The sequence below is a fragment of the Ceratocystis lukuohia genome (assembly GCF_044167205.1).
Source record: "Ceratocystis lukuohia strain C4212 chromosome Unknown Supercontig4_pilon, whole genome shotgun sequence".
NCBI classification, from domain to species: domain Eukaryota; kingdom Fungi; phylum Ascomycota; class Sordariomycetes; order Microascales; family Ceratocystidaceae; genus Ceratocystis; species Ceratocystis lukuohia.
In genome coordinates this window covers 1361474-1379105 of record NW_027263523.1, presented here as the reverse complement: position 1 = coordinate 1379105, position 17632 = coordinate 1361474, and the positions used below count along the sequence as shown (strand labels likewise).

Genomic DNA, 17632 nt, shown 5'->3' with positions numbered 1-17632 from the left:
AAAAGAATACGTACAACACTGGGTATTCGCACGTGGTCACCCACCGTACTACTGATCCAGCGCTCTATGGCTTGACTAAGGGGGAGCAGACGGGACCCCGTATTTTCCATAGGCTATGGTCGTACGTGGTAATGTGACGTTTTTCGGCCTTTATAAATTAAGCAAAAATGAAAAAAAAAAAACAAATTGAAAAAGCGTTCTTCTCAGGACGTCATTGACAACACGGATTCTGAGCCTCAAGGACGAGAGACCAGGGAGAGAAGTACGTACAAATGCTGTAGGTCTAGGCCTACATGGCCTAGCCAGACCGTGGAGATGGAGGAGAAACCAACTCCGTACAGAGTACGAAGAATGGTGGAAAGATCAAGCAGGATGCCGCCCGCTCAGCGATATCCCTTGCGGCCTCCCTTTCCGTGTCCAACTACAAGGGCCTGAGCAGGACAGAACTGGGACACGTCTTGGCAGTGAAGACAGGACATGGAGGTTTTTGCCAGTATCACGATTTCTTCAAGCATGGATACACGCGAGTGCATACACTTCAACCAACCAAAGGAGTGAGGACACTGGTGGACGTGCAAGGCCCTGCCGAGGCCGTGGGGCCAGAGGTTTATAGACAAGCTACTGAGAAGGGGAGGGGTTCAACGGGATAAGAAATGGGGCAGCACGAGAGAAAGAGATATAAAACGAGGACAGGAGCGGAAGGAGATGTCGAGGGGGCTCGGAAGGTGTAGCCCTCAGAGCCCTTTCTCCTAACGACTAGGAACTACTTTAAAACGCAGCAACCGCTTCGCCGAACAAAGGACAAAACCGACGTACTTTGCCAGGCCCAATACCCTACGCCGACAGCCGTTGCCCTCTTAGGCAAGACCCCTAGGTAGCCAATCCTAGAACCCGCAAGGTGCGTTCCCGGGCGGCGCTAGATAGAGAGTTCTCCTGGCTAAACTGCTGGACCCTAAAAAGTAATAGGAGATCCTTGAAGCCGACACACACCTGCAACCGCTGGCTGGCTGGAAGTTTTAGTGGAAGACGACATCATACGCTTCTTGTATTGCTGTGAAAAACCAGTAGGTAGATGCTAAACAATACAAACACGGCACACTCTGAAAAAGTACGTGGGAGCAAAAAGTAGAAGACATACAACACTGGGGATTCTCATGTGGTCACCCACCATAATACTAGTCCAGCGCTTTGTAGGTTAACTAAGGGAGAGCGGACGGGATCCCGTGCTTTCTACAAGCTATGGTCGTATGTTGGGAGATTCAGGAGGCATCGGGCTTTATAGAGAATGCTGTCACCTCATAAGAGGGCAAAAAAGGTAACAGACATACAACACCGAGGATTCGCATGTGGTCACCCACCATACTACTGGTTCGGCGCTCTGTGGCTTGACTAAGGGGGAGCAGACGGGACCCCGTATTTTCCGCAGGCTATGGTCGTATGTTGGGAAAATACGGCCCTTATCGGACATTATAGCCGAGTTGAGTTAACCGGCGAGTGCCGAGATACAACTTGCTTTTCTTTGCTACTTTTTTTGTATTTGTTCTACGTCCTGTTCACTGTTTTGTCTGTTGCTTGCTGCTTGCTGCTTATTGCTTATTGTTTTTTCTTGTTCTTTTGTACTTTAACCACGTCAGCAGTGACAGGAGTGCATAGATGTCAAGCATCTACCATGACTTTTCAGGGTCCGGCAGTTTAGCCACGAGGTCTCTCTATCTATCACGGCCTGGGGACGTACCTGTTGGGTTCTAGAATTGGTTACCTGGTCTCTTTGGTAGATGGCAACCACGTGAAAAAAAACCCAATCTAAAAGGCCACCGGCTTTCGGCGCGGGAGATAAGCCCCGGCGGAGTACAATGGTTTTGTCCTTCTGCATACATGGCTGCGGCCAACATCAAGAACTTTATAGGCCCAAGCCAATCGTGTCTATATGAGGGCCAGGCGTAATATGATCTTTGGTCTTTACTGTTCTATTTGGTATGGCTCGGCTAGATGGAGCATCTCATCTCTATTTTAGCCGGCTTCCATCTAAATACAGACATAAATACAAACACAAACACGTATAACTCTACTATAAGGTCTGGCCTGGCCAGAGTACGAGTAGCTCTCTTTCCTCTCTAAACATTTTTCTATCTATTTTCCAGTCCAGTCACAAGGGGCCATCTTTGTTCTAGGGCCATTTCTCGGGCCTCTGCACCCACTTCTGCTCTACCTGGCCTCAAGATCTCGCAGGCCTCAAGAATCACACAGAAGATTTATGCAGTTATTGCATGTCAGCATTCGCTATTGAAACGACTTAAGCAGCCCGTGGGGAGGACTCGGCTTGCCCGTAATGAAAATAGCAATGAGGGGTACTATGCGCTAGGCTAGCCAGGGACTTGCTAGCTAATGAAGACTGGTCTCCAAAAGCAAAAGAACGCGGCATCTGTACAATAAGGATAGAGAAGGCCAGCAAGTTCATTGCCAAATAGATTAAACATCATCGACTGCGGAATCAACCGGAAAATAAACTGCGGTCAGCCTACGGCGCCTACGATACACGACACACGGGCATCAGCTAATACAAACACAAGTGGGAGCCAGGAACGGCCACTATCAGAGAGACGACCCAAGCCATGTCCAGTGCCTGATATTGTTACTACCGGCTTTATCAGACCAACCTAGCTGTAGCCATTCATGCAACTGGCATAGAGGCATCTAGCATCTAGCGCTTTCTTTTCTTGCATGTTCAATGCGCAGAAGTGCCCCGATAGGAGACTATATCTTCTATCAACGTGAAAACAGTCATGGTGACACTCATAACAAGTCTACCCTTGCTCGTGCCAAGCTTGGATGGGATGTTGACAGCAGTCTGATGGCTCTCTGTAGACTCCATCACGACTTGATTGGGGCATGGCCAGCCATATGCAAACTCCTATCCGAGTCTCTTTTCCAGAGCCTCATAGAGATTTAGTCGCGTAGGCAGACTAATATTTTATAAAACCACGCATAACTCGCACTGAGAGAGCCACCACTACACGTCGGCTAGGCTTCCTTTAGGTCGGGCCATTTCTCAAGGCAGCCTATGGAGCTTCGTAATTGGCCTCTTGAGGTGTCTAGGGGCTACTATGAGCCCCGGTTCTCATTCATACCATGCAAATAGAATGATATACTTTATACTATCATCAATCTATGGCTGGGCGTAGTAAAGACAGCGGTTCCCTGTCAAGGTCTCGGTAGACAGACGCCCAACGTATGTAGCCCTAAGCTCAGCAAATTCATAACAAAGATCTGACAATATTGCAATGATGGAAAAGAAAGAGGTGATTGATTCCAGACGTTCCAAATTTTGCTGATTTTCTCTCTTGTTTTCCAGCATCGTGGGTTTCCGGTTACTCGACTCTGAAAATCCACATTTTCACTGTGTGAGGAACGAGCTGCGATTTCTCTTCCCCTACTATAGTGTATGTATGGCATGCATCATTCATCCCATCTCTGCTTCATACCTTCCCTTTTAAAAAGCTGGTACTTGGACAAAATTCGCAATTACTCTCTCTATCTGCCCTTCCGCAAAACTGATAAAAATATTTTCACCTTCAGCTGATAAATGCTCATTTTGTTTCTTTTCTTCTTTTTTTTCACTTCCTTTCTCCTGCGCCAACCCAAGACACAGACTATCATTTACCGCATCCATCTCTCAGTGCGGTCCAGCTCAACCAAGCAAGGCTGACTGAAACCCGCACCGCCTTCCCCAAAATCATGTCTGTTTTGAGCTTCACTCTAAGCGATGATGGTGTCTCGAGCCTGCGCGATGCCTTAATTTGTCTAAACAAATTTCACGATGAAGTTTCTCTAGAAGCTCAGAGAGACAAGGTAGGCCTTGTTTGTTTTCTCGTGTTAGCGATGTTTTTTTAGTTTTTATTTTTGCTAACTAATTCTTGGGTTGGCCATCTCAGTTCATGCTGTCTGCCCTCAACCCTACGAAATCTGCTTATGCCTCTTTTTCATTCAATACTTCTCGCTTCTTTTCTAGATACAAATTCAACAGATCCTCAGGCAGCGAAAAGTTCTACTGCCGGCTGTACTCGCGTGTGCTAATTGCCTTGTTTCGAGCTCGTGGTGGCGGTAGCGGCGGAGATGGTTCTGGCAAGGATGGTTCTGGTGGCGATCGGGGGGCCACTATCGATCACTGCACCGTGTCCATCGAAGACGGACCAAGCGTCAAAAGTCGCATGGTTGTGCGCATAGCTTTTCGAAACGGCTGCGTGGCAACGCACCGGCTAACGTTCGAAAGTGCTGTTGTCGTACATGCACGCTTCAACGCCGAGGAGGCTACACATCGTTGGACGATTGCCAGTCGCACTCTGAGGCAGATTATGGAACATTTCGGCCCTGGTGTGGAACTCCTGGATATCAACTCTGATGAAGACCACATCAACTTCAATTGTTACATGGAAAAAGCACTGAATGCGGACGAGGTTCTCAAAAAGCCTCTGCAGACAAGCATTGCCGTAGACCTGGACGAATTTGAGGATATCGACGTTGAAAATGGCCTACACATCATCATCAGTGTGCGGGATTTTCGCGCAGTAGTGCAGCATGCTGGAATTCTGAGCGCTGATCTCCAGGCACGCTACTCTATCCCCGAAAGGCCAATCCGATTCAGCTACGATGGGGATGCAGTCAGCTGCGAGTTTCTCCTAATGACTGTTGGCGAGCGTGGCTCTACGACAACTGCTGCACAGAGAGCAAAGCGCAAGAAGGCCGAAAATGCAACAGCGGCAGCACCTGTACTGGATGCGGCTGCTGCTACTGGCGCAGCCGCTGTCTCTGTCAATTCTGCCAATCCGAGATCTGATAGGCAACGCCCGCCGCCAGTTATGGTAGCCGTGGCTGATCGCCGGGCTACACCCGTCCATCTCTCTCCAAATGCAGGGTCTCGCACAACAGCCAACAGAGCAACAGTTTTGGCGATGGACAACGCGCAGCCTGCAGTACCGGCGGTGGGAATTATGCCACCGCCGTCTCGGGGCGGTAGAGCTGAGAAGCGTTCTGGCCAAGAACAAGCACAACAAAAAGAGCAGCAACAGCACCAGTCGGCAGATGCATCTCGAACACGAATGTCATTCTTTGACATCCGCCCGCAAGCCAGCCAAGTGGCCCCTCCGCGGGCGAGTGCAGTAGCATTAGAGGATGGCCTTTTTGTAGGCGACGATGGATGGGAGCCCGTGCGTGTAGGTGAAGACGAAGACGAGGCTGAGGACGGGTTTACGGGTTTGGGATGGGATAACAGCAGTCGTGATGTAAGTTACCTCGTATCTTTTCATGGCACTCGCCTACTTCAAAGCAGCTCAGTCGCTAACGATGATATGCCGCCACGCAGGACTCAACAATGCCGGCCCAAGGTGATAGGGCTCCGCCTAATGAACAAAGAAATGAGGAATCTCTCGGCTCCCAGGATGGGCTTGAGCCTACACAAAGACTCTCAGATGTCCAAAAACATGGCTTGTTCTATGGCATGTAGACAACTAGTCTGACAACCCTTTCATCCAAACGTTCGAAAAGCCCTAGTCAACTTGATCTAACAAATAAACAAGCCATTCACATTTTAACAGAAGTAATATTGATCCATGACGTTGCGCAGCCCGCAGCTATACATCCAATTTCAGCTTCTGCCGCAATGTTTTTGTGCGAAGCGATGATGTTGTACCTATTCTTAAAGTCACCCTTGTCATCAACACCTGGGCCGCAGTTACCGTGCTCTCCCCAGCCCCATGAGATGACATCCTTACCCTCTTTTGTTAGACATACGACATGTTCACTTCCCACCGCAATTCTGCTAATTGCAGGCAAATCTGCAGGTGGGAGCTGCCCATGGTCATTACGACCCCAAGCCGTCAGTTTTCCATCTGCATGCAAAGCATAGACATTCCCCCATCCAGCTCTAATGTCGATACAGTCGGGTAACACCGCTGGCGCTGAAGACTTTATCTCCCATTTTTCGCCGCCCAAAACAGCCACTCGACCCCTAGCATCAAGTAGAACTGAGAATTCCTTCCCAGCGACTGCCCGTATGGCCTTGAAATCGGCATCACCAGCTACGAAAACCTGGCGAGGGCTCTTGACAACGGCATCGGCTGGTTCACCCAACTGACCCTTACGTCCGTTTCCCCACCCAAAAACACGCCCATCATCCAAAACCACCAGCACATGAGCCATGCTTGCTACAAGGTCCACAATCTCCGTTCCGCTGGGCGGGAAGTCTGGAACTCTTGTTGCAGATGCTGAACGTAAGATCTCTGCTGGCAGCGAACCTAGAGCTAACTCGCCCTTAGAGCCCGACCCCAAAGTATACACACGTACGCGGTCGAAAACAAGTACCGATGCCTCCCATGTGGCAGCGATGTGCGTTGGGGTAGCGCTGTCCGCTTCTCGTGAATCCGCGGATGTAGTAGAAGCAAAAGCCATTAGCGGGCGGAAGTTGGCGACCTTGTCAGCAGGCGAGTTCAAACCACAAGCCCCGATTGTGGCAAGGCCAGAGCAGTACACACAGGCGCCAGGGGGAGACGAATGTTCTATAGACGGTTGAATCGGGTTCTTAAGTAGAAGCAGCGAGTGGTTCCCGCCAAATGCTGCACTCAGAATCTCTAAGCCACCATCAGGCGGAGAGGCAAATAGACTCAGCTGGGGCACGGACACATCCTCAAAGTGGCCGATTCCGAGTTGGCCATTGCCGTTGGATCCCAATGCAAAGATGGCCATATTTAGAAAAACAAAGGAAACAACAAAAGGGCAGTTTTTCTCGTGCGCTTGCTCTTGTCTAGTAACATGCAATGCTCTTCGTTCGTCTTCCATCTGTTTGCACATTGACTTAACGGGGATAGAGGTTCGTCCGCCCCACCTAAAAAGCCACCCAAGTACCTATCCCCATTAGCTGCATATATCTCCACCTGGATATCTCTAATAGTTGCATAAGGAGGGCATTTTCGCGCTCGTAACCGTGTAGCCCCACTAAACTCAAACGCCGCATTTTTTTTTTCACTTGTCAGATTTTTCTCTTCCAATATTTTTGCTATAAAAGGCTCGCTAGCCTCTCTTCCGTTGGTCCAGTTATTCATCTTCCTTTCATCATCGCAACCACGACTCTTTGATTCGTCTAGTGTTTAGTGGTTTCCTCCGACCTTGTTTAGACCTGGACTCAAGTGAGAATCCAAGTACCAAGCGTCCGTTTGACTTGAGTTTGTCTTGATACTTTCTTGGCATACACAAAATCATGTCTGATGAAAATTCCATGAAAGCCGCTGGCTTCACGGTTGGCCTTATTGGCATGGGCGACATGGGCAAAATCTATGCCCATCATCTTTCTTCTGCGGGTTGGAGGTGAGTGAGATTCTCCCCCAGCAAGACTTTAGCATCGACTATGTTGTGTCTTGCGCCCGCAGTCCTACCAATTGGTAAGCTTTCTCTCTGTCTTTTTCCTTCTTTATCTCTTCCCCTCCCATTCGCGATGATGACTAGAGCGCATTTGGCTCGAGCATTGTTTGTTGCTACGTTGGGTAACCATTCTGGCCCCAACATTAGCGCAGGCTTTCGATGATGTCAACGCTAGCTACCTTAACAAACTATTGTCTGAGTGCGAATCCACCCTTACCCTTTTTTCTTTTTTCAAATTGCTCCTCTCGCTTTGTGTCTACCCAAGAAGCAATTCGCTAACACGTAACAAAAGATATTTCTAGGACCTCTGTTATGATTAACCGATATCATGTGCTCTCTTCCTCGTAGAATCATGGCGTGTGACCGCGAAGAAAAGTACGAAGACCTCAAGGAAGAATTTGCAGGAACTGTACGGTGACTTCTCTTCTTGCTCTCAAGCCCATACCCCCCCCCCCCTCTCTCTCTCCTTTAGCACTATGCCGTATATTGAAGAAGAAAAAAAAAAGCAAGAAAAAAGGGGGATCGTCGTCTTGGTTGTCTATCGTTGTAGAATGACAAGCTGCCCGGCCCTCCCTGTCTCGTGATTCCGTTTTCCTTTGTCTTGGCTCGTATAATTTATTTGTCTCCGTCTCTGTCATCATACACATCATTCATTCAATGCCTTGTACACAACAACGCCTGCTTGAAGAATGCGCGCTGAGATTTGGCCTTTTTCATCGTATAGAAAATAGAAATTTGCCGAAACGGCCACCTGGTGTCACGTGCCAGCGACTACATCATCTACAGCGTTGAGGCTGCCGTCATTGGCAATGTCATCGCCCAGTATGGCCCGTGTATGTTGTTCTCTTGCCCATGAACCAATCAACAAGACCAAAACCGTCAAGAGGGCTTGTCTAACTGCCGTGTCGTCTCTATGTAGCAACCAAGATGGGTGCCATTGTTGGAGGCCAAACATCTTGCAAGGACCCAGAAGTCCGAGCCTTTGAGGCCTCGATCCCCGCCGATGTCGACATCGTTTCATGCCACAGTTTGCACGGCCCAAAGGTCAGCCCACAGGGCATGCCGCTTGTCATCATCAAGCACCGAGCCAGCGATGAGTCTGTTCGCAAGGTCGAGACTGTCCTTAGCTGTCTCAAGTCGAAGCACGTCTACCTCTCAGCTCGTGAACATGACCGCATCACAGCCGATACCCAGGCCGTCACGCACGTAGCCTTCCTCAGTATGGGCAAGGCATGGCATGCCGAGCGCGAGTTCCCATGGGTCTCAGCCCGCTATGTAGGCGGCATAGAAAATGTCAAGATCAACATCATGCTGCGCATCTACAGCGCCAAGTGGCACGTCTATGCCGGCTTGGCCATTCTCAACCCCGAGGCCCGCAAGCAAATCACGCAGTACGCATCGAGCGTGACCGATCTCTACAAGTTAATGGTCGTCGGGGATCTGCCTGCTCTGCAAGAGCGCATCTACGCAGCCAAGGACCGGGTATTTGGCCCAGTCGGTGCCCCCAAATGGGCCCGCAAACCTCTCCTCCGCAGCGATCTTCTAGAACAGTTTACGCTGCGCGATGCCGACGCTGACATGGACTCCGAGTCTCCGCGTCCCAACAATCACTTGTCTTTGCTAGCCATGGTCGATTGCTGGGCCAAGCTAGGCATCGTGCCATACGACCACATGCTGTGCTCCACGCCGCTGTTTCGCATTTGGCTGGGTGTCGTGGAACACTTGTTCTGCTCGCAGGAGCTGCTCGATAACACTCTAAAAACGGCCGTCGACGACCATACGTACCGCTCTGACGATTTGGAGTTTACCTTTGCTGCGCGAGGATGGGCTGAGTGTGTCAATTCGGGGCATTTTGATATGTGGCGAGAGCGTTTTGTAAGCACGCAAAAGTTCTTTGAGCCGCGATTCACGGAAGCCACAGCAGTAGGGAACCGAATGATGACTGCCATCGTGACACAGGACGACAAGTAAGCCGTTAGGCAAGCTTAGCCTTCTTTGTATGCATGCGTAGAGAGCTTACAAGTTTTTATTTATACACATAAATGCATGTACACATACATGTACACGTACACGTCCACATACATAACATGCACATACACACATGTAAATGCGTTCTCTCTTTTCATTTAGCCTTCGCCTTCCAATTGTATCTATTTCCTTTTTTCTTCTCAATCCGTTCTTCTGTGTATGCCTTTTCAAATAAGCCTTGCGCTTCGCTGTTAACCAATGCTCCGGAAAAAAGAATATTCTAATACAATAACACCCCTTTTCTCGCCATCAATCATGCTGCTCATCGTCCCCCAGACTCCAGTTTTATGCTTAGAACAACGGTCGGGCTACTTGTCCCGGGCCTTGCGTCGACTCGCATGCGTACTGGTGATAAACGAGGGATCCGTGACTGGCTAGCCCTATTTGGCGAGCAGCCTACAGTCAAGCTTGACTTATATCGTGGGTCTCCAGTTTGGAGATACTCATGCCCCATCGGTCTTGCACTAGTGCTTGCTAGCTTCGTTCTGTCTACAAGAACAGGAATTCCTGTGGTTCTTTGTCTAGATGGTGAGGTTGGCAATGTCGATGTGTACAAAGGCACTTGTCTCTGAACTGAGATTGGGAGGCCAGGAGGCTTAAACTGTGACACTGGCATGATTGGCGTTCCTTTAACAGAAGATAAAGGCAGTGGCTTCCGTTTGAGTTGGTGTTGGCTCTGGTCCTGGTCCTGGTCCTGGTCCTGGTCCTGGTCCTGGTCCTGGCCTTGACTCTGGCTATGGCTCTGGCTCTGACTTTCCCTTTGGCTTTGGCTTTGGCTCGTGTATGCCAGTCGTGGAACAGGCTCCAGTCGGCTACCACGCAATGAACTAGGCTCCGAAATCTTTGCTTCGCCAGCACACTTCCCATTTTCCGAGTCGCAATGAATATCTGACAATGAAGCCGAGCTAGATACATTAGTCATGACATCAAAGTCACTTTCGCTTTCACTTTCCCAAGACAGGTAGTTCTCAATGTCTGTAGGCAATTTTAGCCTGAGGTCCAACGATGCGTCCACCTCAAAATTGTCAATAGTTTTGTTCCAGTCATCGGCTATAGTGAGAGTTTTCTCCTTTTCCTGCTTCGTTGGTAGGTGAAGGGGCGATGGCATAATGCAGCAAGATTCTGTTTCGGGAGCAAAGTACTCAAAGTGGCTTGCGTTGAAATCATACGTAGTGAATGTGCCGTCAGTGGCAGAAACATTGCGGTTCACATCGTCTCCGTCTACTTCCTCGTCAGTCATTGGATATGGCAGAGTCTCGTTGTAGATAGAGGACCTGGACTCCTCGTGTCGATCCGGAAGTTCGTCTTCGGTTGTTGAAATGGTTCTAGAAATAAAGGCAAGTCCCATGCCAACTGAGTCTACGCGATTCGAGCCTGGATAATCGACCTTGAGTTCTTCTTTTGGTTGACGCAACAAGCCAACGACTAGCGCCTCGGTATCAGGCTGCAAATGCAAATCCAAAGAATCAAAGTCCACTGAATCGGAAATAGGGTCAGGGTTCGGGAGAAACGGTGGCTCAGGCTCTTTCTGTTGGTTGCATATAGCACCGGGTCACAATTTTGTAAGTTATTTTGGTCCCTGTAAAATCAAAACTAAGGGGTAGGCATCTGTAAAACTTACAAGGACGAGCTCAGCATCAGGGTCGACTTCCTCCTCCTCAAACTCTCCCCTAGAAGAAGTCCGAGTTCCAATACTGCGTAGTATTTTGGCATTGGCAACGGGCCTAGCCCCTAGTAAATGGAAACCAAACCCAGTGACTGCAGTAGCAGGAACTTCATCGTTCATTATGGCATTCAAAGGCAAGAAAGCATGATCTTTAAAACTTGGCCTGCAGTTAGGGCAGCACTTGTACTTGCACTCAGTTGCAAAGTTGGGGATATGTGGGGTGGGATCAAGAAGACCTTTGCTGATATGAGGGCGTTGGAAATCCTTGCTGGCAGCTTCAAGAACCTGCATGTATTTCATCCTCGTCAGCACGAATTTCTCAATGGGGCTGTGCAGATAGATATGGGTGGCTTTAAGAATAAATGATATAGTTACCTCTGAGCGCTGTCCAACGAGACTAGCAAGCTGTGACGGCGAATATCTGCTGTACTCCTGATTGCTTATTTCACCAAGCACATCAAATTTCCTGGTGCGCGTGAGAACAGTTTTACTTCTGGGCTTAATCATGTGCTCCATAGACCGGCCAGTTTTATCGAATATATGACGGTCGTGCTGCAGAAAGTTAGGAAATTGTTACAGCGGGTTTTTTTTTTTCTCCTCCCAGTACAAAGACACACCTTGGCATTATCCATATTGGCCTCTATCATGATATTTCGATCAGAACAGCATCGATATAGCCAGCCAAATGCGCCTGGACGCATGCAATGTGAGCATAGATCTGCGGCAGACCAGTAGCGCACCATCTCGGGGTGGGTGCAGTTTTGACGGCCGATGTTTGCTACAGACAAGTTTGGGCTGCTCATTTGCAGCTCTACGCGTGAATCATGGTCAAGAGGGCCCGGATACACTATTGATGGATCTCGAGTCAAGTTTCTTCGTAGGCTAAGACTCATTGTTCTTGAAGGGTTCAAAACAGTAGACCTAGACCCGACTGGTTTCCGGCGAATGGCTTTAGGGGGTGGCAGCTGCGCCGAAGGAGGGGCCGGAATGCGTGAGGTATTTTGGGCATCATTGCTGTGTGTAATAATCGAGTCTATAGGCGTTGTAGGAGTCAATACGTCGCAAGTCATGATGAATAGTTTGAGAGCGGGCCGGTCGAGTTTCAATGAATGCTTTAACAGGAGAATGAGGGAGAAATGCGGAAATCGAAAAAAAGGGCAGATAAGCAAACTGGAAGATGAAAAAATAAATACCAAAGTAAGAATAAGTTGGAGATGGAAGAATGCAAAGTGAAGAATGCGGTGTTCAAGAGAAGCGCAACTAATTCAAGCAAAACGATGTCATTATAACGTAAAGACAGATCGTCACTTCCATCTGGTAGCCATCATGAAGTCGTGTGCCTTCCTCTTTTCGAAGACTAGTAGCGCAGTTGTTTTTCCTCTGTTTGCGCGTTCCTCCCTCATTATCTCGTTCCACTAGCTAGAGAAGTCGCTTTTGTGATGTTTGTTATTGTTGTCGTTGTTGTGGAGAGCAACAACTAAAGGCCCAAGGAGGTTGTTACTTTCGACAAAGGAAAAGTTACGTCCTTTAAGGCAACTGCCACTCCGCAATAGCAACTGCCAAATGTCAAAAAACAAACAAATAAACAAACAAAGAGCATGCCTCTTGTGCCACCTAACAAGATAATCATCACGAACCTCCTACACCCATGGTGTTTGGGTTAGTGTAAGTAGATTAACCCTTAGTATACATTGTCTTTTGTTTTTTTTGTTTTTTTTTTTTGTTTTTTGTTTTTTTAGTTGTTTAGGGAATATACGGCGGCTTCCTTCATGGTAACCCTACCTTAGTAGTCAGTGTGTAAACATGGTAGGAATATTAGTAATACATAAGTAAAGTAAGGGGTGCTCCCACAAAGTTTCAGCCGTCGCAGCATCCAGTTGTTTCTAACGCTAAGGCCAGGAAAAAAAGACGAACAGAGATACGCAAAGCTGAAACACGAATAGGGAAAAGTTTAGCCGACTCTATCTCGTGTGGTTTTGGGTCTAGCTTTGGGTCTGGCTTTGGGTCTGGATTTGGTTCTGGCTTTGGTTCCAGCTTTGGCTCAAGGGGCTTGAGTTTCGAGTTTATATCAGTCTTGGGATAGGGCTGTGTAAGGTCAGCGGTCAGTTGTTACGCCAAAGTTTTCACCCAAGTATTGCATCAAAAATAAGCTACGATCTACAGTGATAACCACTTGGCTGGACCATCATCAACACCTAAAATCTCTATCGCTTACCATTCATTCGTCGCTATAACTTCCGCAATGTTAAATTTCAGCACCCTCCCTCCCCCTTTAGAATAGACAGGGAAGGTTGACAGCTGACTCTTGATTCCGCATTTTCCCATTCTAGACTCATAGTTTTTTCTCTTAATCTCTCTGACTCCTGCTCGTCTCGCTCGCTTCCACCAAAGCGAGCAAAAGGAACGAACACGAGTCCCATCTCAATATTCTTGGCATTTGTATCAAATAAACAGAGAAGAATGTCACGAAGAGTCTATACCAGGGCCAAGCCACTATTCGGATTAGCAGCTAATAGACTCTATGCCAAGGCTTGTGTCGAAATTAAGACGTCTCCTTGCGTCCTGCTTGTCAGAGAAAGGGCAATCTGCAACGCTTACTATGAGACAATTTGAGAGCATATACTAGGGACTGGGGATAGTATTGAACATACCGGGAGGTGGAGGGAAGAAGAAGAAGAAGAAGAAGAAGAACTTACTGGCACGTGTCGTCCTAAGAAGGTCTTATGCGGGTGGTATGGCAGCCTGCATGGCTAATTAGAGGCTACTCATGGCGCTGAATTCGTTGGTGGAATAACAGAAATTGCGGTAGCGCACTCATTCCTGTAGCTTCCTTACATATGAATAGGGACGGACGGTTTCTCATGAGAAAGGATGAATCAGAATGCGCACGCACTGAACATTGCGCTAAAGGGCGCCAACACACAGGGCTCTCAATGTGCAACATGCTGGGTTGCAACGATACATGTATATTTTTAGCCATATTCAACCATGTTAAGAGCGAAGAGCGAAGCGAGGGGCGAACGGAGTGAACTTCCTGGATCGCCTGTTCGTTTCCGTCTTGTCACAACCTCCTCTGTTGAAAGATGTGCAAGTCTTGTCGATCGGATCTTAGTCTTAGGTTCATGTAGTTATCTAGGCTTAAAGACAGAGGACCAGACATTCTTGCTCTAAATGTATGGGATCACGTGGCTCTTGATATACGTAGCAACATTCTATCCGTTATGCATGCGTGCTTGGTGCAGTTAGTGCCAACTTGAACGTTTTGAACGCGCGAACCTCCCAGTTCTGCCCTAGCCCCATGGAACCGCCCCCAAATATCCGCCCCCCAATTAATGTCTAAACAGCTGGACAGCCGAGGAGGGTAAGCAGTCACAAGTTTGTTATTAATTGTGCCAGCAGACTGCGCCCTGTGAACCTCCCCTTCACAGCATTTTCATCTTATCTCATCCTTGTTGTTTGCTCCTTCCAAGTGATCCGCCTACTTATTCCTTCCATGGAAGATGTAGAGAAAATTCAGAATAATTCCGGTCAATCACGGCTCAGTATCATGCCGCTAACTTTATACCTCCTCGTCTTAATATTTGTCAACATTTCTCGACACCTGTGCTGTTGCGCAAATCCAAATCCCCCGAATAATAGAAGCTCCAGATTTTTCCGTGACATAGTATTATCCCCTCTGAGACAACATGGTTCCGCGAAAAGGACTACTCATAGTCTTGGCATATGGCTTGGCCTTTCTTGGCATTTTTCTTGTTTAGGGGCACTAGGTAACTTGGGGTCTATGCCAAGAAATCGAGCTTGTTACAGCTATTGCAGGCCAGCTCAACAATGTTTGAACTAACAACACATAGAAGGCAAGAGCCTGGAACTGACATATTGACTATGCATTTAGACGGACCAGCGTCTAGATTCTGACTTCTACCCCGAGCTCAGGAGCAGACTACCCATGAGTTTCGTCTAGGGCTACTATGAGAACCAACGGGCTTGGCATCAAGGAGTCAAGTTCTTCCATATTGTCTCGCTAGGTCATGACCATGTTCCTGTTACTTCTGTGCTTCATGTAACACTGAGAAGTCATGTACAGATAGATGTGAGCGGGTAGGGAGGAGGTGCCAAAGGTGGAACCTCATGTTTAGACAGCCCATCAATCCAGCTATAAAGCCCGGTTGCCCTCCGCTCATTATGTCTACAGTTCTCTTCTTTTCCTCACCACGCTCACGACTATTGATTAGTTCGCCATCCAAGCTCTTTCATTCTTTACAGCCCTAGCGGTTTTTTCAGTTAACTTTCGTTCTATTGTCTATCTTTTTTCTTACACTACTTTCTTTTCTACAACGTAATATTCTTACTATCCATTCTTTTATTCTACACTTTCCCTTGTGATATTTCAACAAAACCCATCAAAATGCAGTTCTCCAACTTCTTCCTTGCTCTTGCTGCCATCCCTATGGCTATGGGCTACTCCTACTGCCCTACTAAGAGCCTTCCTGCTGCCAAGGGCTACAAGGCCCTGAAGGCCACCCAGTACATTACCAAGGGCTCCGTCTATGACGCTAAATACTTCAAGATCGACCGTGGTGTTGCCTGCACTGCCCAGAGCGAGGGTGGTAAGTACATGCCATGAATCCCCAAATCAACAAGACTGCGCCGTTATAGCACTTACTAACATGCTTTACTTTTGCTTTCCAACAGGCGAGAAAGATGCTGTCTTCGTCCTGGAGGCTGGTGCCACTCTCCGCAATGTCATCATTGGCGCCAAGCAGCGCGAGGGTGTCTACTGCATCGGCCCTTGCACTCTTGAGAACGTCTGGTTTGAGGATGTGTGCGAGGATGCTATCTCGATCAAGGGTAATGGTCTGGCTACCATCAGTGGTGGCGGTGCCTTCAAGGCTGCTGACAAAGTCATCCAGCACAATGGCTGCGGTCACGTCAACGTCGTCGACTTCTATGCTGAAGACTACGGCAAGGTTTACCGCTCCTGCGGAAACTGTGTTAAAAACTGCGCTCGTACCGTTCACATGTCTGGTGTTACTGCTCTCAACGGCGGTGAGCTCATGGGCATCAACCCCAACCTCGGTGACAAAGCTACCTACGAAAACAACTGCTCCGACGCCAAAACTGAGTGCCAGGCCTACAAGGGCTGTGACAAGTCCAAGGGCGCCTGCGAGTCCCCCAAGGCCGGAAAGTGCTAAGTGTTTTACACAGAAGCAATTAATGGCGTTTTTCTGAAATCGCACGTCGGTGGTGTACATACCAACTATTTTACTTTCTTTTTCGACTTATTACTTTTCTCCAACCCTAGCGGCTGACCTTCTTATTGGATACGAACTTTTTACATTATTTTTCTGCCTTATTATAGCGACGAATATACTCATATTTTGTCTAAACTGCCGCGCTTACTTTTCTCCTGTGAATCCAAATCCACTACGTACTGGGCCGTGAATAGTCGTCGTACAAGACATGTAGAATGTTGGTCCCACTTATACTATGTATCAGGCAGCTATCAAAAATGACAATGTTATTCGCCAAGGACGACGCAAAAAATCGCCTACAGTATCCTTGAAAAGATGTGATTTTATCTCTAAAAAGAGTCATAAGAAGTTGATGGATGTGACTTGCCTCACTTCTAACAAGAATCTATTCCATTTGCTCTACTGTGTACAAGATCCATTGGTTCCATAAGCCCTGGAGATACTGCTTGGTACAGTGAGATTGTAATCGTTAGAGGAGCCCAACTCAAAAAATAACAATGTCTCTCTCGGTTATTCTTTGGAATATACTAGTCTATATTGTGTGCCTTCTTTATCGCATGAAAGATAAAGTTTGTCATGAAACAGAAACAGGACGTATATAAGATGAAGATTGAAATATCGTGCCTAGTGTTTTTGATAGCCTGCGGCATGTGCACAAGGGAGTCGCTGCTCCTGCAAACCACGATATCCCTTCTCAGGATTTTACCTTCAAAGCAGCTGCAAACACGAAAATAATGACGGCATGTAATGTTCTAAATTCTGAAGGTTAATCATGGCACGCATGCTTAAAAGTCAAATAATGTACCTCGAGCAGCAGAGATGTGGATAACGACCAGGTGCAAAATCCAGTTGTATTACCCCATGTGCTCATCACCTGAATTCTTCGCTCAACTCTTCTCCAAACAGGACCATAATTGTGTTGATCGACCACTTGCCTGACTTGTGCGATAGACAGTGATCCGCGAATCATATGGGGCATGCTTCAGGCTCTAAGTGCCATGAGTCTACGGTATCGCTGTTCTTGGCGCTTTGCTACAAAATAAAAGATCAAGACAATAGCAAAGTTCTTGATAAAGTGCAGACGGACGATGGTTTAATGGCTGGGGCACGGTTAATCTTAGGACACTTGTTGGCTTGATCATATTCAAGCCAAATTTTATGGGACCTGTTCGTTTTTCCCATCACCAATTAGGCATGAAGTTCTGCAAGACACTAAGGGAAGAGGGGTAAAGCCTGTCCTATCCATACGTGCAATAAAGTTCCAGCAGAACCGTAG

At 47.8% G+C, this 17632-nt stretch overlaps 5 protein-coding genes across 5 annotated transcripts; 3 read left to right on the top strand and 2 right to left on the bottom strand.

Moving 5' to 3' along the window:
• Window positions 1-3935: 3935 nt before the first annotated feature.
• On the top strand, window positions 3936-5338 carry HOO65_040372 (DNA repair protein rad9; the record flags this gene model as incomplete). Its single annotated transcript, XM_071002824.1, has 2 exons — window positions 3936-5279; window positions 5327-5338. The coding sequence occupies 2 exons, from the start codon at window positions 3936-3938 to the stop codon at window positions 5336-5338; spliced, it is 1356 nt and encodes a 451-aa protein (XP_070859215.1).
• A 239-nt stretch (window positions 5339-5577) lies between these two features.
• On the bottom strand, window positions 5578-6738 carry HOO65_040371 (RCC1 repeat-containing protein C10F6.04; the record flags this gene model as incomplete). Its single annotated transcript, XM_071000646.1, has 1 exon — window positions 5578-6738. The coding sequence occupies one exon, from the start codon at window positions 6736-6738 to the stop codon at window positions 5578-5580; it is 1161 nt and encodes a 386-aa protein (XP_070859214.1).
• Window positions 6739-7249: 511 nt separating this feature from the next.
• Window positions 7250-9381, top strand: HOO65_040370 (putative prephenate dehydrogenase NADP+; the record flags this gene model as incomplete). The annotated part of the gene is made up of 4 exons (XM_071002663.1): window positions 7250-7356; window positions 7759-7819; window positions 8135-8243; window positions 8330-9381. 4 exons carry the CDS (start codon window positions 7250-7252, stop codon window positions 9379-9381), a joined length of 1329 nt encoding a protein of 442 aa, XP_070859213.1.
• Window positions 9382-9927: 546 nt separating this feature from the next.
• HOO65_040369 (uncharacterized protein) lies at window positions 9928-12174 on the bottom strand (the record flags this gene model as incomplete). Its single annotated transcript, XM_071002638.1, has 4 exons — window positions 9928-9945; window positions 10001-10966; window positions 11060-11656; window positions 11722-12174. 4 exons carry the CDS (start codon window positions 12172-12174, stop codon window positions 9928-9930), a joined length of 2034 nt encoding a protein of 677 aa, XP_070859212.1.
• Window positions 12175-15509: 3335 nt separating this feature from the next.
• HOO65_040368 (putative pectate lyase F) lies at window positions 15510-16296 on the top strand (the record flags this gene model as incomplete). Its single annotated transcript, XM_071003010.1, has 2 exons — window positions 15510-15711; window positions 15761-16296. 2 exons carry the CDS (start codon window positions 15510-15512, stop codon window positions 16294-16296), a joined length of 738 nt encoding a protein of 245 aa, XP_070859211.1.
• Window positions 16297-17632: the final 1336 nt, after the last annotated feature.